Raw genomic sequence first — 25,836 nt, forward strand, 5'->3', positions numbered from 1 at the left:
GGATGGATCTTTCCTAGGGAGCTAGTTTGCATCTCAGAATGACAATATGTTTTCCACATACCAGTGCCAACACCCTGACTGGCCAGAGCGGGGTGTGTTGACTCCATGCTCCTGTGCAGGGTTGCCACGGTGATGACCTTCCTCTTGTGGATACACAGCTTGGTGACATTCGCATCGGCTCTGGCATCCTCAGCAGTCCTCTGCTTGACAGCCGCCCCGGTGTCAAAGTTGAATATCTGAGGGGAGTGAAAGATGTTAGCGTCTGTGTGTGCCTACTCTTATCAATACACTATACATGTGTTACTTCCTCTCTCCTCCAGTCCTGGCTACAGTAAGAAGTGTGTTAGTGTTCAGTAGTGTATGTAGTGCATTTTCCTTTGAACTTAATGACCCATCTACCAGGACTGGCCCCACATTCAGGCTTGCTCACCTTATGAATGATGAGAGGACACTCCAGGCCACACTTACAGGTGCCATCAGTCAGCAGGTAGCTCTTCACCTGCTCCAGACAGGCTAGGACTAAGCCACTGGGACTGGAATGTGGAAGAGGAGAGATTGTGAGTGACCAATGTAACAGCATAGAACAACCATAGCTAAATAAAAAAGACAGTTTGCATCTGAAATGCCCCCCTATTCCCACAGTAGGCCTATAGTGGTTCTGGTTAAAAGTAGTGCGCTATACGGGGGGAATAAGGTACCATTTCGGACAAAACCATACACATTCAATTATATCAAATGACCTGGATAAAGTAGTCAGTCACAGCAAAAAAGCTAATCTCCCAAAACATAGGAGGAACACAATACCATGAAAACAGCTCACCTTTATAATGACAAGTGCCATCAGCTTAAAAGGCTTGGTTCGAAAGTAAAAAAACACATTAATTTCAAACTCAATGAAAGTAAGGGAGAGAAAAGCAGCTGGTGGGTGGAATTATGGTGCCATAAAACATGGCTCCCGACAGCATTTCATAGTTTTTCAGAGAACAATTTTCTCTGTATGAGACAGTCACTGATCTCAAACATTCTTCTGCTCAAGGCCATGTAGCCCAGATCTGCCCACCAGAGAGGGAATATACTTCATATGAAGAGGGAGGGAGGTAATATTAGACTCTCTGGAAGGTGTTATGCTTGACTAGCTCTGGTGTTGAAACACTTCCCTTCAACCCCATGGACAGAAAATGGATAGAAGTGACTTTTGTCTGCCTTTCAATAAAGGTCATGGACTATCGCATTATTGTGGTCAGCCTTATTAGGGTAAAAGACAGATATGACAAGTCGTTCCACCTCAAAAAGCACAAGAAAGAGGATTGTCACCCACCATCCCAGATTCATCTGAAATTGTTTCTGTAATTAGAAACAGATAAGATAAGCATTCCTGCAACATTATTTTGTTGAAAGATAATTTTATCCCTGAAAAATTAAGTTAATTGATTGCAGACAGTTGATTGATTGATTGCCCATTTCAATTTGTTGGATTCGTAAACTACTCAATAAACAATAGTACCAATCATCCGATTTGGACCGAACCTCTTCTCAACAAAGATTAAGACGTGAGGATTCCAAATGAATGGACAAAAGCTACCCATGGACTCCCCCAAACCCCATACCAAGCCCACCCCAACGGCCAGTGTACAGTATCAGTTCTCTATGTTTAACAAGTAGTATGAAGCTGCGGCTTGGAGTACTGTTTATTCATACTATGTAATCTATTCATAGTGAGCTTGGTGATGTTTTTCCCCCCACTGTTCAGAGAAATATGCCATATAAGTCGCTTGCCCCCCCCATAAATGAGTGTGAAAGAACCAGGTTTTGCCCTCTAGATGCCACTGTTCCTGCTATTGCCGCACCCCTTTATATATATTTTTTAATCAATAAACACACCATATCAAATGGTAAGTTACATGAAAAATTGAGCAGAAGACAATTGGGTGAATATTAGAAATTGGTACTGTAGAAGGAAAGAGTTCATTACCTTAAGTTCCGATTGGGGAGACGAGAGACCACAGGCTAGTTTAAATAGAGGTAGAGCAGGTCTTACCTTATGTAGACAACCCCGCTGTGGGTGATTCTGCGCTGCCAACCTATAGGGACTTCAGCCGGGGGCGGCTTCCCCTCAGCACACAGCCCCTCCTTTGTTCTGTTCATTGTCCACTCCTTAGGTCCGCACAACTACACCCTTGCGATGTGAGATATCACAAGTTTGTCAGAGAGCTCAGACTAGTGTGCGTCATCCTGGGGTCTCTCAGAAGTAAATTGACCAACCAGGAGTAGATGAGCTACAACAGCTTCGCTGATGGAACTGCCAACTGCCAATCACACCGTCGCCTGCCTCTTCCGTGGACAGGTTCACTGTGGAACCAGACTTTTGAGGCCCTTCGTCCCCATCCTGTTTATTGTTGACATGTTTAAAACCCCATTTTCATCAATGTCTTTGTGAGGAGGCCATGGTAGTGGTGGGGGGACTTGGGGACATTGGGATGAGTGGTCTGAGGGAACTTGAAGTAGAGTTGCCCAAGCTACCTCTCTCACAGACCAATGGAGACGTTTCACTTTCAGTTCACAGAATCTGCTATTGGACAAATCTGGATGGATCTGGTCATGATATGATGACGTGAGTTCTGGCTGACACTAACTGCAGCTGCTGCGACCTTAGAACTCATAGTTGCAGGATCCGTCAGCATGACATCATCCCAGAGTTGATAACGGATAAGAGCAGACACTGTCCCATATATTCCAACCTGAAAAACAAGTCAAAAGTAACACAATCAAATTGACTACAAACACTTTTGGGAATATATAACTATCCTACATAACAAAAGGAGTATTGATCTTATTGAGAAGAATATTCCTAAATATATCCCACACAAGACAGGAGTGATCCCTCATGAAACCCAGGATTTTCACAAAATGTAATCCATAGAATGAGTCGTCCTTTGGAAGAATTGTTGACATATTTTTGACATTTGTATCTAATAGCATAACTGGGAAATAATTACTCAAAGTTGGGATATTTATTGGATTTTGGCCTTACCCGGACCTCCTTTAAAACTCCATGGTGTTTAATCTCCAGGTCCTACAAAGTTAATTGGTTTGGTGTCATATAAACTTTACAGCTCGATGTTTACTTTGTAGCACCTACAGATTAAAAAGTAATATTTTAAACTTCAATAACTTTCATAATAACTCATTTATGAATATAATAAAATTCAACATTTTAGATGTAGATTTAAAAAATATATATTGTTAAACATAATATATTCTATAGGCATATCAAAGTTCCAGAGTGGGATCTCTGCTACTTTTAGAATTATTATCCAATTTGTAAGCATTGTCAACAGAGTGAATGGGAAAATAGATTCAAAATAGTTGCCCTCTGCTGGTGATTTGCAGGATGTGCAAAGGAGGGCTGTGGTTGGTTTCATTGCCTACTATGCCAATTTATCTGTATAAAATGGGCCATAACTTTAAAACTATCAGAGATCCCACTCTGGAACTTTGATATGTCCGTAGAATATATTATGTTCAACAATATACACTGCTCAAAAAAATAAAGGGAACACTTAAACAGCACAATGTAACTCCAAGTCAATCACACTTCTGTGAAATCAAACTGTCCACTTAGGAAGCAACACTGATTGACAATAAATTTCACATGCTGTTGTGCAAATGGAATAGACAAAAGGTGGAAATTATAGGCAATTAGCAAGACACCCCCAAAAAAGGAATGATTCTGCAGGTGGTGACCACAGACCACTTCTCAGTTCCTATGCTTCCTGGCTGATGTTTTGGTCACTTTTGAATGCTGGCGGTGCTTTCACTCTAGTGGTAGCATGAGACGGAGTCTACAACCCACACAAGTGGCTCAGGTAGTGCAGTCCATCCAGGATGGCACATCAATGCGAGCTGTGGCAAAAAGGTTTGCTGTGTCTGTCAGCGTAGTGTCCAGAGCATGGAGGCGCTACCAGGAGACAGGCCAGTACATCAGGAGATGTGGAGGAGGCCGTAGGAGGGCAACAACCCAGCAGCAGGACCGCTACCTCCGCCTTTGTGCAAGGAGGTGCACTGCCAGCGCCCTGCAAAATGACCTCCAGCAGGCCACAAATGTGCATGTCAGCATATGGTCTCACAAGGGGTCTGAGGATCTGGGATGGGCGGTGTACACGTGGATCTGTATGCAAATTTACACGCTATTTGAAGTACTGTAGGGTTTTAGTAGTACTGTAGTGGTAGCTGTATTAGGGTATATGCTGAGTGAATGGTTACAAAATCATAATGGATGCCATCGTTTCAGGCACTGATGTCACCCTGAATAACGCTATAGGGCTTACTCATACTTAGACAGGCACTTTGCCGTGGTGACTACCTCCTCCCATCCCGTCCCCCTTTTTAATCAAGCCCTCCACGGACCAATACGTTATGATGAGATCACCAGTGGCAACAAGACGGTAATATACAGGGGGGCTGTGCATTCTTTATTAGTTTTCTGTCTACCACAGCCATTTGTAGGTGGGTGGATTTGGAGGGCATAGTATTACATTTTTTATTGTCTAATTTCAACAGGATACGTGCGATACTGTCATATGAATGGTCAAATCGGTCTCATATCTCTCATAACCATCAGAAACCTTGGGCCAAAAATACATTGTGAATTCCCTTGCTGAAAGAGTAAGGATGACAATGGGCTGCAACACTCGATAGCCCTTTGTGTCTGCTGGACTGTGGAGTGCTCGGTTTTCGCCGCCTGACCTGTCATACCGACAACTTATCCGTAACTCTGGGGCGAAATAAACATCAGCATTCTGGTATTGCATTACAGAGTGTGAATCACACTCGCTGTGCACTTCCTGTGACGGATGACTCATCCACACAGCCAAGCGTGCACAGAAAACGCTTGGAATTAAGGCTAGGGCTCCTTCCTTCGCCTAGATACCAATACCAAATGCCTTGGTATTAAATCAGAGTACAGCACTCACATAACACATCCATATAGAATTGCTCCATGTATGAGAGCAGTGTTAGTCAGAACTGTGGCACAGTCAGTCACCCTTGGGATGTCTGAAGAGGACAAACCGAGAAAAGCAAAGGCTAATATTCAGATCTGATTGCTAGCCTAGACACACTGTGCCATCCTTTATTTTCATAGTTGACTGAAACCTGCACAATATCAACATAATCACAAGTATGGAAATAATATTGAATGTTTGTGTAATTTGAGGCTATACCATGTTTTACCCTACATAGTATGTGTGCCTGAAAACAAAAAAGGCACATTTGTGGAGCCTGATGGGCTTACTACTCCCTCCCACATGATAAATCACCCGCAAAAGAGTGCATAGCTCTCTAGTGTTCCACCACTGCTCCATAGCTTGGAGGGAAACAGAGCGAGTTGAAAAATAGGCCAGTCTGTCTTGGATGCAAGGTAGCAGTCCCAAAGGGGGGTGTGGGAGGGCTCAGTGGTAGATTCAACAGCTCCAAATATTTTGGCAGTGTATAGTTTCAGAGACACAGTATCTCTACCTGTGATATTGTGAACAAACAATCCAATTCCATGCCAGATGAGAAAACGGTTGACCAAGTATAGTAGAACAAAATGTAATGAAGCCTTAATAACCATTGAGAGCTTAGCCAAAAATATTCCCTGAATAACTGAATGGAAAGCAGAAATACTCTGCCTAATCAGAAATCTGCTTCAATGTTTACAATGACAGACTCAAATGACACATGATTATAAAAACAGAAGGTGGAAATCCATTGCTGGCACATGCCAGATACATTTACCTGACAGCCTGACGCGTTACTGGACATTAGTAGTCTGTCTGTGATAAGTATGAGGTTGGAAGGCTTTCAAGGCCACAGTCAGAGGGGAAAGAAGTTAGTCTAGTACACACTGTTTACCTCAAGGGAAACAGTTTTAGAATTCACCAGTAGAATTCATTAAAACATTTCCCAAGGTTTAGCAGAGGCCTAATGTAGGCTACATAAAACTCTAGCATTAGGGAAAGGGGGATACCTAGTCAGTTGTACAACTGAATGCATTCAACTGAAATGTGTCTTCCGCATTTAACCCAACCCCTCTGAATCAGAGAGGTGCATGCAGGGGGCTGCCATAATCGACATCCACGTCTTCAGCTCCAGGGGAACAGTGGGTTAACTGCCTTGCTCAGAGGCAGAAAGACAGATTTTTACCTTGTCAGCTCGGGGATTCGATCCAACAACCTTTCAGTTACTGGCCCAACGCGCTAACCATTAGACTTATGTTATTTTCAATTTTTTTTTAAATGTATTTCACCTTTATTTAACCAGATAAGTAAATTGATAACCAATTCTCATTTGGAATAACAACCAGGCCAAATGGCATAACATTGCAACAGTGAACAGGACAACACACAATACCACAAACAAACAAAAAAACACTACAGTGCATTCGGGAAGGTATTCAGACCCCTTAACTTTTTCCACATTTTGCTACGTTACAGCCTTATTCTAAAATATATTAAATACATTTTCTTCATCAGACAATACCCCACAATGACAATGCAAAAACAGGTTTGTAGATTTTTTTTGCAAATATATAAAAACTGAAATACCTTATTTAGATCAGTATTCAGACCCTTTGCTGAGACTCGAAGTTGAACTCAGGTGCATTCGGTTTCCATTGATCAACATTGAGATGTTTCTACAACTTGGGAGTCCATCTGTGGTCAAGTCAATTCAAAACCAAGCCATGAGGTCGAAGGAATTGTCCGTAGAGCTCCGAGACAGGATTGTGTTGAAGGAACAGATCTGGGGAAGGGTACAAAAAAAATGTCTGCAGCATTGAAGGTCCCCAAGAACACAGTGGCCTTAATCGTTCTTAAATGGAAGAAGTTTGGAACCACCAAGACTTTCCTAGAGCTGGCCGCTTGGCCAAACTGAGCAATCGGGGGATAAGGGCCTTGGTCAGGCAGGTGACCAAGAACCCGATGGTCACTCTGACAGAGGTCCAGAATTCCTCTGTGGAGATGGGAGAACCTTCCAGAAGGACAACCATCTATGCAGCACTCCACCAAATCAGCCCTTTACGCTAGAGTGGCCACACGGAAGCCACTCCTCAGTAAAAGGCACATGACAGCCCACTTGTAGATTGCCAAAAGGCACCTAAAGACTCTCAGACCATGAGTAACAAGTTTCTCTGGTCTGATGAAACCAAGACTGAAGTCTTTAGCCTGAATGCCAAGTGTCACATCTGGAGGAAACCTAGCACCATCCCTACGGTGAAGCATGGTGGTGGCAGCATCATGCTGTAGGTATATTTTTCAGTGGCAGGGACTGAGAGACTAGTCAGGGTCGAGGCAAAGATGAACAGAGCAAAGCACAGAGAGATCCTTAATGAAAACCTGCTCCAGAGCACTCAGGACCTCAGACTGGGGTGAGGGTTAACCTTTCTAAAAAAAACTATTTTTGATTTGTCATAATGGGATGTTGTGTAGATTGATGAGAAAAATTCAATTTTAGGATAATGCTGTAATGTAACAAAATGTGAAAAAAGTCAAGGAGTATACTTTACGAATGCACTGTATATACAAAGGAAAGGTACCAATTCATCAACTATACAATGAGACACATTCACAGTAGGTTAGAGCAAAGACCACGATAACTGGCCCAAAAAATGGCAACAGAGCATACTTAAATCATGAGCAGGTACATTAATAAGCTAGCAGCTGGGCATGTCAAAAACCCCATGAGCACTAACATGTGAATTTCATAGGAGCACATCAAATTTGGAGTCAAATTAAATTAACCATTTTCCCATCCTAAAAAATAGGAATAAGCAAAGGCTTTGGATTTCTTGTCAAACTGAAGGAAAAGGTGGTCTTAGAAAACATTTAGCAGAAAGTCTTAAGGCATTAGAAATAAATAAAAACAAAATAATATTGAAGACCCCTGCCAACTAATGTCTTTATATTTCGCTTTGTTGAAATATTTTGTTTATTTGTGACCCGTTTCAAGAAGCTAGGCGTATGTCGCATGCCACTACCTTACAAGAGGCATAACATGTTTATTTTTTTTTTGCTTTTCAAAATGTGTTTTTTTTGCAGAAATGCCTTCCGGAACATGTGAACTTTCATGTGCCTTATTAACAAACGTGTATCCCATCTGTAAATACAAATACAATTGTTAAATTATGAGCCTAGTTGGTTTAACCACAGAAAAAAGACAGGAACCTTCCCGTTAGCCATGATTGGCTGACATAATGGATGGGCTGGACATGCCAAGAGAGGAGTTTGGATTGCTGCCATGTATCACACTTCTGCCTATAACAGTAGCTGCTCAGTATGTGTATTTATTATAATTTATTTTTTTAGAAAGATATAAGGTTAGCCATGGATCTGCAAAAGTGTTGCTACTGCTCTCAACAACATTGCTGCCTATGCTTTGTCAATGTTGCCTAAACATAATTGGGAAAAAGTTGTGATGGTCAGTGTGAACCCGGAGTGACTTGACACAACAATGGGCCAAAAAAGCTGTAGCTAGCTACAAACCAAACAGAAAACACACGCTGCCGTGAAGCTTTCATCCATGTATACAGGTAAGTGTAACTACGTTTTCAGATATTATACGTTTCAAATGTTGTAGCTAGCGAACATTAGCTTAATGGCTCGCTAACTAGCATTACGTGTATGATCTGTGTAGTAATAATATTAGTATCTCCAAAAGCAATTTGCATGGCTAGTTATTGTGTTATTATGTTAGCTAGCTAACATTGAACCTAGTTGGTTAGCTTTAGCAACCTGCATACTCCAGCATTTCTTGCAGTGGCTAGCTATGGCAATCCGTTTGTACCGTAGCTATGGGTTGGGATTATGGTTAATTAAAAGCCATAATGTATGTATAAACAAAAGACTCCACTAAGGAAGACAATTACATGATTACATGACTCATCAAGTTAGCCAGGTGTGTCTGGGGGTGATGATGGCCATCTATTGTATTTCATGAACATGTGTAATTGTCTAGACAATAGTGACCCATCCACTTAGCATTTCTTTCACATGACCCATCAATTTTGTGTCTGGGTAAGCATCATATAATAACTTAAAAATATTGATACAATATTTCTACCTGGACACTTTCAAAGTCAGATTAGGATATAGGCCAAGGGCTAGATAAAGTGTAATTTTACCTGGAGTTTTTCTTTATTGTAAAGAGATGGGTGGGGCTAAGGCTTAAGCGGGTTTGAACGATGCTGAATAGGTGTTGACAAAGAGCTCTCCAGTAGGTGTACCAAAACATTCAAGGGCCAAATTCTAAAAAGGAGTTACAAGTTTGTCAACTTTCAAAGCAGAATTACTTTCCCATTATTCCTCAACTGCAGTGTATGATACCATTTTGTAGATCCGAGTCTCTACTTTTATCCAATGTAAAAAAGACAACTTCAAATTTTGCTACATAAGACCGAATCGAGGCGGTGGGTCACATTTGCCTTCTGTAAGTTTTAGATAGACAGAGACAGACAGAGACAGACAGACAGACACACTTGAAGTCAGAAGTTTAACTACACTTTGGTTAGGTTTTTCAAACACTCAACAATTTCTTGTTAACAAACTACAGTTTTGGCAAGTCGGTTAGGACATCTACTTTGTGCATGACACAAGTAATTGTTTATAGACCGATTATTTCACTATATCACAATTCCAGTGGGTCAGAAGTTGACTGTGCCTTTAAACAGCTTGGAAAATTCCAGAAAAAGATGTCATGGCTTTAGAAGCTTCTAATGGGCAAATTGACATCTTTTGAGTCAATTGGAGGGGTACCTGTGGATGTTTTTCAAGGCCTACCTTCAAACTCAGTGTCTCTTTGCTTGACAGCATGGGAAAATCAAAAGAAATCAGCCAAAACCTCATAAAAAAAATTGTAGACCTCCACAAGTCTGGTTCATTCTTGGGAGCAATTTCCAAACACATGAAGGTACCACGTTCATCTGTACAGACAATAGTACGCAAGTATAAACCCCATGGTACCACGCAGCCGTCATACCTCTCCGGAAGGAGACGTGTTCTGTCTCCTAGAGATGAACGTACTTTGGTGCGAAAAGTGCAAATCAATCCCAGACCAACAGCAAAGGACCTTGTGAAGTGCTTTGAAAGGTTGGTAATGGCTCACATCAACACCATTATCCCAAAAACCCTAGACCCACTCTAATTTGCATACCGCCCAAACAGATCCACAGATGATGCAATCTTTATTGCACTCCACATTGCCCTTTCACACCTGGACAAAAGGAACACTTATGTGAGAATGCTATTCATTGACTACAGCTCAGCGTTCAACACCATAGTACCCTCAAAGCTCATCACTAACCTAAGGATCCTGGGACTAAACACATCCCTCTGCAACTGGATCCTGGAATTCCTGACGGGCCACCCCCAGGTGGTGAGGGTAGGTAGCAACACATCTGCCACGCTGATCCTCAACACTGGAGCTCCTCAGGGGTGCGTGCTCAGTTCCCTCCTGTACTCCCTGTTCACCCACGACTGCATGGCCAGGCACGACTCCAACGCCATCATTAAGTTTGCAGACGACACAATGATGAGACAGCCTATAGGGAGGAGCTCAGAGACATAGCCGGGTAGTGCCAGAATAACAACCTATCCCTCAACGTAACCAAGACTAAGGAGATGATTGTGGACAACAGGAAAGGGAGGACCGAGCACGCCCACATTCTCATCGACGGGGCTGTAGTGGAGCATGTTGAGAGCTTCAGTTCCTTGGTGTCCACATCACCAACAAACTAGAATGGTCCAAACACACCAAGATAGTCGTGAAGAGGGCACGACAAAGCCTATTCCCCCTCAGGAAACTAAAAAGTTTTGGCATGGGTCCTGAGATCCTCAAAAGGTTCTACAGCTGCAAATTCGAGAGCATCCTGACTGATTGCATTACTACCTGGTACGGCAATTACTCGGCTTCTGACCACAAGGCACTACAGAGGGTAGTGCGTACGGCCCAGTACATCACTGGGGCTAAGCTGCCTGCCATCCAGGACCTCTACACCAGGCGGTGTCAGAGGAAGGCCCTAAAAATTGGCAAAGACCCCAGCCACCCCAGTCATAGACTGTTCTCTCTACTACCGCATGGCAAGCGGTACCGGCGTGCCATGTCTAGGACAAAAAGGCTTCAGTTTTTACCCCCAAGCCATAAGACTCCTGAACAGGTAATCAAATGGCTACCCGGACTATTTGCATTGTGTGACCCCACAACCCCTCTTTAATTAATGAGCAGGTGGAACACACCTCAATTCAAACTGTTGTTAGAAAATACAACTTGTTAGAGAATAATTTGAAATTGACAAGTTGAAACCGTCTACAGATAATTAGCAGGCAGCGCATGTTAACTGTCCTGTTGCGTAACAATCACATTTTTGAACATTGAGTGGATTCTGACATCACATGCAGAAAACAACTCACGCTGGGGCGATCATTAGAGATATTTGGAACTCACATGTGAAATGGTTAACCTCTCTGGGATATGTGGGACGCTTGCGAAAAAGTCAGGGAAAATGCAGAGCGCCAAATTCAAATAAAATGATATAAAAATCTAACTTTCATTAAATCACATATGTAAGATACCAAATTAAAGCTACACTCGTTGTGAATCCACCCAACATGTCAGATTTCAAAAAGGCTTTTCGGCGAAAGCATAAGATGCTATTATCTGATGAAAGCACAACAGTAAACAAAGAGAGTGTAGCATATTTCAACCCAGCAGGCGCAACACAAAATCCAGAAATAAAATATAAATCATGCCTTTGACGAGCTTCTTTTGTTGGCACTCCAATATGTCCCATAAACATTACAAATGGTCCTTTTGTTCAATTAATTACATCCATATATATCCAAAATGTCAATTTATTTGACGCGTTTGATCCAAAAAAAACAGCTTACAATTTGCGCAACGTCACTACATGTAACGGTGGTCCTCCTCCTCTTCAACCGAAAAGGAGGAGTAGTGATGGAACCAAGGCGCAGCGGGTTGTGAATACATAATTTTAATAAACAAGACGGAAAAAACACGAAACGAAATCCTCTTGAATGATTAACAAAATAACAAAACGGAATAGACAGACCTGGACATGGAACTTACATAAAACACGAAGAACGCACGAACAGGGAAAATAGACTACACAAAATGACGATGTACAAAAACAAACCGATGTACAAAAACAAACCGAACAGTCCCGTATGGTGCGACAAACACTGACACAGGAGACAACCACCCACAACGAACACTGTGAAACAACCTACCTAAATATGACTCTCAATTAGAGGAACGCCAAACACCTGCCTCTAATTAAGAGCCATACCAGGCAACCCTTAAACCAACATAGAAACAGAAAACATAGAATGCCCACCCAAACTCACGTCCTGACCAACTAACACATACAACAAACTAACAGAAATAGGTCAGGAACGTGACACTACAAAATATCTCAAAAGTTAAATTTAGACTTTGCCAAAACATTTCAAACTACTTTTGTAATACAACTTTAGGTATTTTTAAACGTTAATAATCGATCAAATTGAAGACGGGTCTATCTGTTTTCAATACAGGAGGACAACAAACTAACGCTACTTTTCTAGGCTCGCACAACTCTCAAATAGTACACATAACGTTACACTGAATCAAGATGGCCTTACTTTTTCATTTCACAAAGGAATAACCTCAACCAATTTCCAGACTGGTGACATCCAGTGGAAGCGGTAGGAACTGCAAACAAGTCCCTTAGAAATCTAGTATCCCAATGAAAACTCATTGAACAGACAGTGACCTCAAAAAAAGAAAAGAAAATCTGAATGGTTAGTCCTCGGGGTTTTGCCTGCTACATAAGTTCTGTTATACTCACAGACATGATTCAAACAGTTTTAGAAACTTCAGTGTGTTTTCTATCCAAATCTAATAATAATGCATATCTTATATTCTGGGGATGAGTAGAAGGAAGTTGAAATTGGGCATGCTATTTATCCAAAAGTGAAAATGCTGCCTCTTATCCTAGAGAAGATCTCTAGATCACCTGGTGTGCCCTGGACAACAGTGAGTGACTCTTAAGGCTCTGGTCTTGTCATTGTGTGCTTGTAAACAAACAACCATGTGACTGGGGACTACCGGTTATCTTCATAGTGTAAAATACAGTGATAGGTGAAATGAACGTGATCTGCTTTATATCCTAACATATTACACAAGTTGACTTCAGGTTTTTACTTAAAAAGTAGCGACAAAGAAATAGTTTTGTCTGTATTGAAAAACGATCCCGTGGCTATTTACAATACTCCGGTATACCCACCAAGCCTATTGGGAGGAAGTTTAAGCTCTCATAGCACAACAAAAGGCTACATCCCGCAGGACCGCTTATTACTTTCCATGTTTCATAAATCTTATATGTGGATGCAGAATCCTTTCCAATTATGGCACAACACAGCAAAACCAATTCAATGACATTTTGTTTATGGGAGATGTGGGAATCCTTCATGATACACAAGGCAGAGGTGCTCTTTCATACGTACCATGGAAACTAATGAAACTGAGGCTCTGCTGTCTGTTGATGGAGGGGTGTCTCAGTTTAATGTAGTTAAAAGGTTTGACTCATTACCTCACCTGGCTTCCTCTTCTGGGCGGATGGGCAGACTGCTATCATTTTGCCGTGATACAATGAGAAGATGCTTCAACCATCGTATTAGAATGGAGATGGCCCTGAGTATTGCATTCCTAGTTGTCTCTACGGCTTTCATTTTGCTGTGGTAACAGCATCCGTTGACCAGTAAGAAGGCCAATTTATTTACAAGTACCTCATAGGCAAGTCCCCTCTCTACCTCAGCTCACTCCATCTCCACTACCAATAGCAACTTGTGCTCTGGTAGATATATCACACTGGTCATTCCCAAAGGCCGCACTTCCTTTGGCTGTCATTTATTCCATTTTTTTGCCGCCAATGACTGGAATGAGCTGCGAAAGACCCTCAAACTTGACACATTCATCCCACCACACTCCTTCAAAAACATATTTCCTGAGCTATGCAATTTCACTTTAACAGAGACTCAGATCTTTCACTTTAAAATGATGTGAACAAAAACCATTGATTGCAAAGTTCAACAAACCATAACTCTATGCACAAGGACTTTTTACAATTTGCACTGAACATTTTACAAAAACACATTTTACTCAGAGTGCATATGTAAAGTTTGGTAACAGAATGATGGTAAGATCTCAGTTTGATCATGTTTGATCATGTTTACTGAAACCTGAAGGATCTGGAGAAGGTCTGTATGGAGGAGTGGGCCAAAATCCCTGCTGCAGTGTGTGCAAACCTGGTCAAGAACTACAGTATGATCTCTGTAATTGCAAACAAAGGTTTCTGTACCAAATATTAAGTTCTGCTTTTCTGATGTATCAAATACTTATGTCATACAATAAAATGCAAATTAATTACTTAAAAATCATACAATGTGATTTTCTGGATTTTGTTTTAGATTCCGTTTCTCACAGTTGAAGTGTACCTATGATAAAAAATTACAGACCTCTACATGCTTTGTAAGTAGGAAAACCTGCAAAATCGGCAGTGTATCAAATACTTGTTCTCCCCACTGTATGTCTGAGGAATTTTAATTATGAGATTTCTGTTTCGAATTTGGCGCCCTGCACTTTCACTGGCTGCTGTCATATCATCCCGTTACCGGGATTGCAGCCATAAGAAGTTTTAATAGAAGTAGCCCATTTCAGCATTGCGGGCAATTTATGTCTGAGGCTTTACTGAGCCAGACAAACTTCTCTCTTCGAACAGAGCCCACACACTTCACCAATGTTTCCGCAGATCAAGTATGCAGACATTTGCACAGTCTTGCACGAATTGACACATTTTCTGGCTGGCGCTCACATTGCCATTACTTATTATTTGTAAGGAAAAAAATAACTTTGGACATGTATGCGTTCCTATCAAAGTAAGTGCATTATTTTCTGTATATATCATGTTGTCGTTTCTACTGTAGCATGAAGAATGTATGTATTTACAGTTTTATTCACGTTTTCAAGTACTGGTGACAAATAATGCATTTCAATTATTGCATAGAATGTAATGGACACCTATGATGTGTGTAAAATACTTTTTTGAAGGTTTTACTGATTATAATGAGCTAACGCTAAGCTATTTGCCAGCTATGTGTGGCGCCATGTTTGTTGACATTACACAATGCATTCTGGGTGTCACGTAAACATCTGTCAGACCAAAGATTTTATAATGAGGTGAAGGAATGGTTCACTCATCTTTCAGGGTAAACTTCCGGAAGTGAATGAAGGGAAGTGAATGATCGTAGACGACATATCCCCTTCAACATGCATATTTGCAAACAGACCAAACTCATTTTGTCTCTATCTTTGGTTGACACAAAAAAACAACGGTGCGCACAAACTACCCATCGTCAGATTACTTTCGATTTCTACAAAGTGTTTTACTCAATTATTTGGATCAATGAGCTCACCCGTGATGTGAGGAATTATAAATAGTAATTGCTATTAGATAATCCATATTGTGGTTTCTGTCAGCTAAGAGTTGTCTAAATATGACCTCGTGTTACGTCAATATTTCCTCAGTTAGCGCTAGGACTAATGTAACCTACATTTTCTGGTTTGGATGAATGCGTTATGCTGTCATTACTTCGGTGAATGTCTGAATATTGCATTCAGGACATAACCTTGTAAGAACTGTGTTTGTGCAAAATGTTTTTGTGAAAAAACAGTGAGGCTAGCTCAAATGCTAACTGTTCGGTCAATTGAAGCTGGACGTTCTAATCAAACCGGTTTGAGCGTACGCTGCAGGGACCATTGTAGAATGATCACACCCGTTTGTTGGTACGTGGGAAAAGGTAAAAGTATGGAAGTCACAACTAAATGTTTGCCTGCTAGATATCTTATAACTAGTAAGTTTAACTGTCTAGAATGTGCTAAATGCTCTGCAGTTTTGCATTTGGTTTGTTATTAATAGGTGGTGAGCTGAAGCATCGCATCTGCTTTAGTTTTTGAGATGATCAGTCATTGGTGAGGGTGAAGCTGGTTTTTACATAATGTACATTTACTTATTTATTCTGACCACATTTCCATTTGTTAGCAAAGTCAATTATTTTCTCAAAATACTTATTACTTCATGTTTGCTAGCCGGACATGCAAATGCTATCAAATACTAAACAGCAAACCAATCAAAACTTGTGTACTATCCAGGTACCCTCTCTGCTGATCACGTCTGCCACTCACGTTCTCCGTATCGAAGGTATAAAACACAGCTGATGACATGGGTAAAGTATTTGTTATATTTGTAACCGATTTAGTTATAGAAAATTGAAACCAACAATGCAGACTGTAAAATAACTCCCAACTTTACTTACAGTGCATTCAGAAAGTACTCAGACCCTTTGACTTTTTCCAGATTTTGTTACATTACAGCCTTATTCTAAAATATATTAAAATTGTTCCCCCCCACCCTCATAAATCTACACACAATAGACCATCTAACCCATCTAACTCATTAAAAAAGACACAATGGTCTTTAACCCTATTAGCCAAAGTAAGAAAACGAGATGAGAAATTCTTTCTTGATAAACATGATAGGACAATGCAGAGAGATAAAGAGAGTTTGATGGCTCTTGGTGAACAGATAAAAACCTTAAAGGCGAAATTCAACAATTACAGGAGGTAAGGGTGATAAAGGCAAACTTGGCCCCCAACTGTGGGTCCGTTGTTCCCTCAATCTACCCTCAGGCTGAGTTGCGCAAAGCAGATCAGGTTTCAAGCATCTGGTCAACACTGCCTGGCTTGAGTCAACAGATTCTGACAGCGGTGACAAACGATGTCTTAGGCCAACCAGAACACAGGCTTTTAAAGGGAGTAAAGACAAACCCCCGGTGACCGAAATTACACACAAATCAGCATCTCCAAAACAGTTGGATGAATGGTCAAAGACTTTGAAGCATCCACGAGATGTGGGTATGAAGACATGGGACCATTTAAAGTGATATCAGAAACTCTACAATCTAAATCCTTGTGATGGGTTATAGTTGTTTGCCTTTGTTTTGAACAACCATGATCATGGCATACTTGAAGAAAAGGATTATAGAGCTGTGGGTGGTGAAGAGCAAGATGTGGCCGATGGATGGAGAGCCATACATGTTTTCCTTAAGGGTCTGACCAATGCAACCACCAATTGGGGAGAGATAACCAAATGTGCCCAAAAAACGAAAGAGCCGTTTGTTGAATTTGAAGAAAGGTTCAGAGCAGAGGTGGATAGACACAGTGGGGTACCCGGCATGGAAGATGAAGATGCACTCAACATCAGTTGATGCAAGCCATACACAACGATTTGCGCAAAACTTTTGTTCCATAACTAGTGACTGGGAGACACAAAACTACAGCGACACCATTGACAGGCTGTCACTACTGGACAGAGACATCAATCAACATAATAAACCAGCTGTTTGAGTTGTCTGTCAGAGTTGTGCAGATTACAAGTAAACCCAACAACCTTACCCGTTCAGCAGAAGAAAAACCTGGTATGTCATTATTGCGGGATTTCTGGTCACTGGCAAGGAGAATGTCAGAAAAGAAAACATGTTCTTATTAGGAATGGCCAGGAGAAGCAGGGTCCGTCTAGGGGAAAATGGAAACAGGACAACAGCAGCCCCAACGACACAATGCTGAGTCAGAAATGTAAGAAGCTTTCTCCGGCTAAGAAGCAGAGCTTGCTGGATGCTGTGGAGGTAAACCAACAGACCCCCTCTTACGTCCCATCTCAGCTGGTGTACATATGAAATCGGATGGAATATATGTGAACATGGTTAACAACTTTGCAGTAGATTGCTTAGTAGATACGGGTGCTGATGTCACTCTATTGCCCATATATTATGCAAAACATGTCCTCAGTACACGGGCAAGAAGATGAGAGCAACAGGAATGGTGGTGGGGGGGGGGGGGGGGGGGGGGGGGTGCACAACACTTCACCGGGGGCAAACTACCTCCAGGACACCTACACCACCTGATGTCACAGGCAGGCCAAAAAGATCATCAAGGACAACAACCACCCGAGGTCAGTACCGGTGCATCAAAGCTGGGACCGAGAGACTGAAAAACAGCTTCTAGGCCATCACTGACATTGAGTGGCTGCTGCCAACATACTGACTCAAATCTCTAGCCACTTAATAATTAAAAATTGGATGTAATAAATGTATCACTAGTCACTTTAAACAATGCCACTTTATATCATGTTAACATACCCTACATTACTCATCTCATATGTATATACTGTACTCTATACCATCTACTGCATCTTGCCTATGCCGTTCGGCCATCACTCATCCATATATTTATATGTACATATTCTTATTCATTCCTTTACACTTGTGTGTATAAGGTAGTTGTTGTGAAATTGTTAGATATTACTGCATGGTCGGAACTAGAAGCCCAAGCATTTCGCAACACTCGCATTAACATCTGCTAACTATGTGTATGTGACCAATAAAATTTGATTTGATTTATCAATGTCTATTGGTTATTATGCAACTTGACTCTACACTGAACATTTCTGCAGGGAAGGTGACGTGGCAAATTAGACAACTGCAGGGATCTACAGTTCAGAACCATCCTATTTTGGACCACGAAGAAAAACGAGTGTGGAACTTTGGATATGGAACCAGTGTGCTTGACAGGTGTTGCCCCACCTTGCACAAAACAATATCACATTATCAAGGAAACTATGGCCGCTACTTTCTTTTTTTTGGTTAGAGATATATGGGACATGGGTATAGTTGAAAAGACACATTCTGCCTCCAATAGCCCAGTGAAAAAAAAATCAAGTAGTTACTGGCGAGTGACACTGGACTACAGGAATGCAAATGAAGCCATCTCCAAACTCACTCCACTGGTGGCTGACATTAAGATCTTCCTCCGATGTCATCTGTTGTCATACAATATGTTGATGATATATTGTTAGCGTCAGAAGATGAGGAAACACATGCCAAGAATCTAAAATCACTTGCATGCCAAAGGCCATAAAGCTAGCCCTGATAAGGCCTAACTCATGCAATCACAGGTTATCTACCTCGGTCAACTGGTCTTACAGGGAAAAAGAGAGATGACAATGTCGTACTGCTGCCATACAAGCTGCCAAGGAGCCCACTACTATTAAAGAACTTCGTTTCTTCCTGGGTTTGTGCAACTACAACAGATGCTGGGTGGACTCCTGGGTGCACATCCCCTTAACCCTTAAGGATCGGACCCTTTTTTTCAATTTTCGCCTAAAATGACCTACCCAAATTTAACGACCTCCTCAAGGGAGACACTGATTCAAAAGACTCTGTAGCCTTCACGGAAGGACAGAAAGAGGTTTTTGACAAGCTAAATCTAGCTCTGTCACCAGTGCCGGCTTTCGGCATTCCGGACTCAGGCCAACCTTTCACCCTCTTTGTGGCTGAAAAAAATGGCTACATGACCTCAGTGATGACAAGACCATGGCCATTGCCAGAAACCTGTAACCTACTATTCGAAGAAACTGGATGATGTGGCATTGGGATGGGGTCCCTGTCTGAGCTATGCAGGCTACTTACGTTGCTGTGTCGATGGTTGCATCGCTTGTTCTCGACCAACAGCTTACCATCAAGTGTCCACATGCTGTACATAATCTTTTGACAATGAATCGAGCTGCACAGGTCACAGCTGCTCGTTGGAACAAGTGGTCGACTGTGTTGGAGGCTCCTAACATCATCATACAATGTGGCACACCATGTAATCCAGCTAATCTGATGTTTCCTCCAGATACCACATTACCTGAACACGACTGTTGTGAGTTGGTTTTGGATCAGCTCTCTGATTGGTTTACTGTGGTGACACAGAGCCACTCTTTGGGATACATTGGTGTGGACAAGATAGTTTATCCTGGTGCGCAGAAAGAGACTGAGGCTGTCGTGGCAAAATGCAACATTTGTTGAACCCTACAGGACGATGGAGGATTCCAAAAGAGAAGACAACAACGGCATACGGGCGAAATAATATATTATACACACAGCAATTATTCTCGAATGAGCGGCCGTTCATGTGCAAAGTATTAGCATTTCAATGAATATAATTATAGACTGTGTGTAGTGAATCCATTTGTCTTTCCCGCTCTCTCAGTCACACCCCTTTCCTTTTGTCTACAAAGCTGTCATATTGGCTTAGCCCACTAGTGATTTTTCTATCATTGTTAGTAACCAATATCTACTGTTAGTTTGATATGTATTTCTGTGATTATTTAGTTAGTAAATAAATAATTAAGCCAATTTGTATATTTCTGGTTCATTATGGAAACTAGGGTTTGTGCAGATAACCAAGAATTTTACGACGTTCAGATGAGACTGACGGAAGGTAACAATAAATAATCATTAATGGAAGACTAATTGATAAGATATGAAAATATCTGAATAGTCAATTCAGGAAATAAGAGACTCTATAAAAAAATTCAGTGGTGCCCCGACTTCCTAGTTGTTTAAAGTTCACATGATTAGTTAAAATCACATAATAATAATTACACAGATAATTGACTTGATAAAATAACAGTCTTCACATTTAATTATACTAAAGACACGACAATGGGCAACACATAACAAAACCACAGGATTGAGTCCGTTTGAGGTCATCACAGGTCGACCAGGCACCTTAGATTTGAAAAAGGCAGACGTACACTTTGAGTGACACAATGCTTAACTATTGCATACAACTTTCTAATGCAGTAGGGGAAGCAGACAGACAAGTAAAAGAGGCATGGGGAATAACTCCCGAGGGGGGACATGACGTAGTGCCAGGAAAGTGGGTGATGGTTAAAAAAATATGTAACAGACACATTAAGGCCAAAATGGGAAGGTCCTCAATAAATTTTGCTCATAACGAGGTCAGCAGTGAAAGTCCAGGGAAAATCACGATGGATACATGTCACTCATTGCAAGGTTGTCCATTTTGATGACAAAGCCTGGAGAATAATGAACTGATTGATTAGCAATCGGGGGCCAATCTCAGGTGAAGAAGCATAGTAAGATGATCAGAACCTGATAGGCTTCTATGTTGTACACTGCAGTCATCATATTAGGGATATCTAGGTGAAATGTCCAACATTTTCCTGCAAATTGGAATGTGCTTACTTTGGGAAATCTATGTGAAATATCAATCTCTTGAAACCAGGACATGTTACTTTCACTTTTTTTGTTCTTCTTCATTACAGGTTATGAGAATATACTGTCTGAATATGCAGCAATACCCCTTCACCCAAGGCCTGTACATGAAACGATACAAGATCATCGGTGAAGTGTTCATTAGAGACGTCCTTATCAACCAGTGGAATCGGAAGAATAATTCCTCACTACCGACAGACTGTCATAACATAGTCTCTAATAGTTATCTATGTGGGGCTGATACCGGGTGTGGAACAGCTGATCATACTTAAAAGGAATCTGAATGATTACCTTGCCTATAGGACGATTGAATATTATTGTCTTGCAGGCAATTATTTTTTGGTGAGTTTCCTCCTAATACAGTCTGTGGTAGGAATCATAAGTGTCATCATCATTACACCTGTTAATACCTATTTTCTATAACTTTGTGTGAAATATATTTCTTACTGAAACAGCAAGTAAAATATGCCCTTTGTGTTTTATAGAAATGCAAGGTGTTTAATGTGAATGGTTTTATGCTCACTGCTAAAGTTTTTTTATACTGTCTATTTTTTCATGTTCTAAAAATACATTTTAAGTATATTTATTTTTTAAATGGCCTAAGGGAAGTGTAAGAATATTCTAAGATAAATACACAACGCAGAGGACTAAAGGTCAAGAGGGAATTAATGTCCAATGGAAATAGTTGTTTTTCTGTAATGGGGAACTGAAGATTAATAGGTCAGGGACACGGGAGGAATCAGTCCAGGACTCATAGCTACATGTGGCAAGTTCTCAATGGTCCGAATCACCTATACATTGAGCCTGAAATGGGATACTTGTTATTTGGGCATTGGCCCAATTTTACTGCAAGGAATTCTAATTGAACAACCACAGGCTAGGGTTGGGTTATAAACTACATCCTGTCTCTTTGTTCAGAGGAGAAACCATTGAGGACAGGGAAGAATGAACATCTGCCATCTACTTCCCAGCATAACTACTATGATTTGTTTTCTTTGAATAAATACATTTTCTCCCCCTGATTTGCTTTGGGATCTGTGTTATTGAAGAATAACAATCTGCTAATACTAGCAAAGGGTCTGAATACTTATGTAAACAAGGTATTCTTTTTTTTTCTTTTAATAAAGTTGCAAACATTTCTAAAAACCTTTTTCGCTTTGTCATTAAAGTGTATTGGGTGTAGATTTGTGTGGGAAAAAACTACTCAATCCATTTTAGAACAATGCTGTAACGTAACAAAATGTGGAAAGAGTCAAGGGGTCTGAATACTTCCTGAATGCACTTTAACGCAGCAACCTTAGTAATGTAGCTAGCTAGCTACAATAAGTAGACCTGTTGCTATGTAGCAGGAGCAGTTAGCTTTATCACTAGCATGTCATTCCGGGACAGGGAGCTTTAGCTATCATTATTCCAAAAACAATTTAAGACCACAAAATCTATAGGACAAGAACTATCAAGCTAATAAGAGTCATCAAGGCAGGACTCAAAAACATTCATACATTTTGGTCATGTAGTGTATGTCAGTATGTGGACATGTGCTCGACAAACAATCTCATTCCAAATTTATGGGCAATAAAATGGAGTTGGTCCCCCCTTTGCTGCTATAACAGTCTCCCCGCAGTAATGTTGGAACATTACTTGCTTACATTCAGCCACAAGCGCATTAGTGAGATCGGGCACCGATGTTGGGCGATTAGGCCTGGCTTGCAGTCGGCGTTCCAATTCATGCCAAATGTGTTCGATGGGGTTGAGGTTAGGGGTCTGCAGACCAGTCAAGTTCTTTGACATTGATCTCGATAAAACCATTTCTGTACGGGCCTCTTTGTGCACGGGGGTAACATGCTGAAACAGTAAAGGGGCTTCCACAAACTGTTGCCACAAAGTTGTAAGCACAGAATCGTCTAGAATGTCATTGTATGCTGTAGCGTTAAGATTTCCCTTCACAGGCCTAGCCTGAACCATGAAAAACTGCCCCTGACCATTATTCCTCATCCACCAAACTTTACAGTTGGCACTATGCATTCGGGAAGGTAGCGTTCTCCTGGCATCCGCCAAACCCAGATTCGTCCGTCGGATTGCAAGATGGTGAAGCGTGATTAATCACTCCAGAGAACGCGTTTCCACTGCTCCAGAGTCCAATGGCGGCGAGCGTTACAACACTCCAGCCGACACTTGGCATTGCGAATGGTGATCTTATGCTTGTGTGCGGCTGCTTGGCAATGGAAACCCATTTCAAGAAACCCATTCCCGACGAACAGTTAATGCAGACGTTGCTTCCAGAGGACATGATTTTTACGTGCTACGTGCTTCAGCACTCAGCGGTCCCATTCTGTGAGCTTGTGTGGCCTACCACTTTGTGGCTGCGCCATTGTTGCTCCTAGATGTTCACAATAACAACACTTAGTTGACCGGGGAAGGAATGGAGATTGCATGGCTGTGCGCTCGATTTAATACACCAGTCAGTTACAGGTGTGGCTGTAACAGCCAAATCCAGTCATTTAAAGGGGTGTCCGCATACTTTTGTATATATAGTGTACTATCATCAATAGGCGCTAAAACAGTTCGCATCTATGAATGGCCTTCAGAATAAAAAATGGATTGAAAATATATATTTTTTCCTCACCCACAATACCCCATGACAAAATGCTATTTTATTGAAAATGAAATACAGAAATCTAATTTACATAAGTATTCACACCCCTTTGCTATGACACTCCAAATTGACCTCAGGTGCATCCTGTTTCCATTGATCATGTTACTACAACTTGATTGGAGTCCACCTGTAGCCAATTCAATTGTTTGGACATGATTTAGAAAAAAACCACACCTGTCTATATAAAGTCCTACAGTTGACAGTGCATGTCAAAGCAGAAACAATACTATCGAAGGAACTGTTCTTGTGCAAAGCTGTCAAGGCAATGGGTGGCTACCTTGAAGAATCTCAAATATAAAATATATTTTGATTCGTTTAACACTTTTCTGGTCACTACATGATTCCATATGTATTATTTCATAGTTTTGATGTCTTCACTATTATTCTACAATGTAGAAAATAATAAAAATAAAGAAAAACCCTGGAATGAGTAGGTGTGTCCAAACTTTTGACTGGTAATGTATATCATAAAGTTTTACATAATCACACACTTCAATAACTTGTGCCAAAATTACTTCTTTAAGTCACAAAATACACATTCATGAAGTAATTCACCCTTGGGATAATTCACTTTGGTTATTTCCGTCAACCAATAAAATGTTCCTTGACTCGTAGACTAATTTGCATCATGCATAATGCACACCAGCTCTTCAACAAGGAAACAAACATCAGGTAGGTTAAATTAAATAACTATTCTCTACCAACACTTCAATCGTTATTTGAATAATATATTTCACATTGCTAGAGCTTGTATGTTTAAATGGGCTGCTTTATACACGGTTGAAACATGGTTAACAAGTTACATTGTTTTAATAACTGGTGTACAAAACAAACACTCAACTTTGGCACCTTATGTCAAAGTATAATTGGCAAATGGATTGTGCAACTCTATCCAACATATGTGACCGACCGCCTTTTTTTACATTGCTTTTATCCAAAGAGAAAGAGCTACAAAATGGCATATCATACATTGCATTTGAGGAACAATGGGAAAGTAATTCTGCTTTGAAAGATGATAAACGTGTAACCTAATTTTTCAGAAAATGTGAATGTTTTGGTACCTACTGGAGAGCTCATCTTTGTCTACACCAATTCAGCATCGTTCACACCCTCTTAAGCTTTAGCCCCACCCATCTCTTTAAGGGTTGATCTGAGCATTCTGTCCAAACAACGCCAGTCAAGCACCCAAACTAACGTTGGCTAGCTTGCTAGCTACTTCCAGACACAAATGAGAGAACAGCTCACAGACCATTTTACTCACCCTAGCAGAGTTGGTTAGGCTGATTTTATGATATCCAGAGCGTTGGTGACTGCAAATGTGCTGCTGGCAACAATTTATGTTTTTTTTGCCAATGTTTACTGACACCGGTCATATCAACGGGTGTTAAGTGTTCATAAATTCGTCAGAATTTACCAGCTACGTCTATCAACAGTTCTATTGAAATGGTTACTTGCATAGTGGAGATACGAATAAGATCATACACAAAACATTAGCTAGCTCGCTAACAGTACACTTTAAAATTAAAACTGTAATATCTGAAAATGTAGCTAGCTAGACTATCATGGATGGACGCTTCTCTCCGTCATGGATGCTATGGTTGAAGATATAATCCAGAGACAGGTGCTCTCTTAGCTATCATACTCTAATTCCGCTGATTTCAAAACTCGTCCTCCAGAAAGTGGAGAACAACACTTATGCTGTTCTACTACGAGATATATGCCTATTATCCTGAAATGAGTCACATTCTCTTTTCTTTCAGTATTCTTGGTAATACCTTGAAGAGATACAATAGTCTTTCTCCAACCAATAGTTTGTTTCAGTGTCATTGTCTAGAAGTCAGGGACATGCGCTCCATGACACCCACCCAGACTTGAATCCCATTGGAAATCTGTGGAAAGACTTGAAGGTTGCTGTTCGCCGCCGCTCCCCATCTAACTTGAAGTAACTTCAGATTTTTTTAGTTGCATCAA

The 25,836-nt window shown here is 41.0% G+C and overlaps 1 protein-coding gene across 4 annotated transcripts in view; it reads right to left on the reverse strand.

Moving 5' to 3' along the window:
* LOC129821188 (methyl-CpG-binding domain protein 5-like) overlaps window positions 1-25,836 on the reverse strand; it is a 59,217-nt gene that overhangs the window by 18,707 nt on the left and 14,674 nt on the right. For 3 of the 4 annotated variants that reach the window (XM_055878548.1, XM_055878550.1, XM_055878547.1), the window contains 3 exons: window positions 2,039-2,738; window positions 431-533; window positions 62-236 (listed from right to left, as the gene is read on the reverse strand). In XM_055878548.1, the coding sequence (XP_055734523.1) occupies window positions 62-236; window positions 431-533; window positions 2,039-2,145 (385 nt within the window). In that variant the 5' untranslated portion in view covers window positions 2,146-2,738. Of the gene's footprint in view, window positions 1-61; window positions 237-430; window positions 534-2,038; window positions 2,739-6,587; window positions 6,784-25,836 lie in introns of all 4 variants that reach the window. The other variant, XM_055878549.1, reaches the window with a different exon arrangement.

The sequence above is a fragment of the Salvelinus fontinalis genome, chromosome 23, assembly GCF_029448725.1.
Source record: "Salvelinus fontinalis isolate EN_2023a chromosome 23, ASM2944872v1, whole genome shotgun sequence".
NCBI classification, from domain to species: domain Eukaryota; kingdom Metazoa; phylum Chordata; class Actinopteri; order Salmoniformes; family Salmonidae; genus Salvelinus; species Salvelinus fontinalis.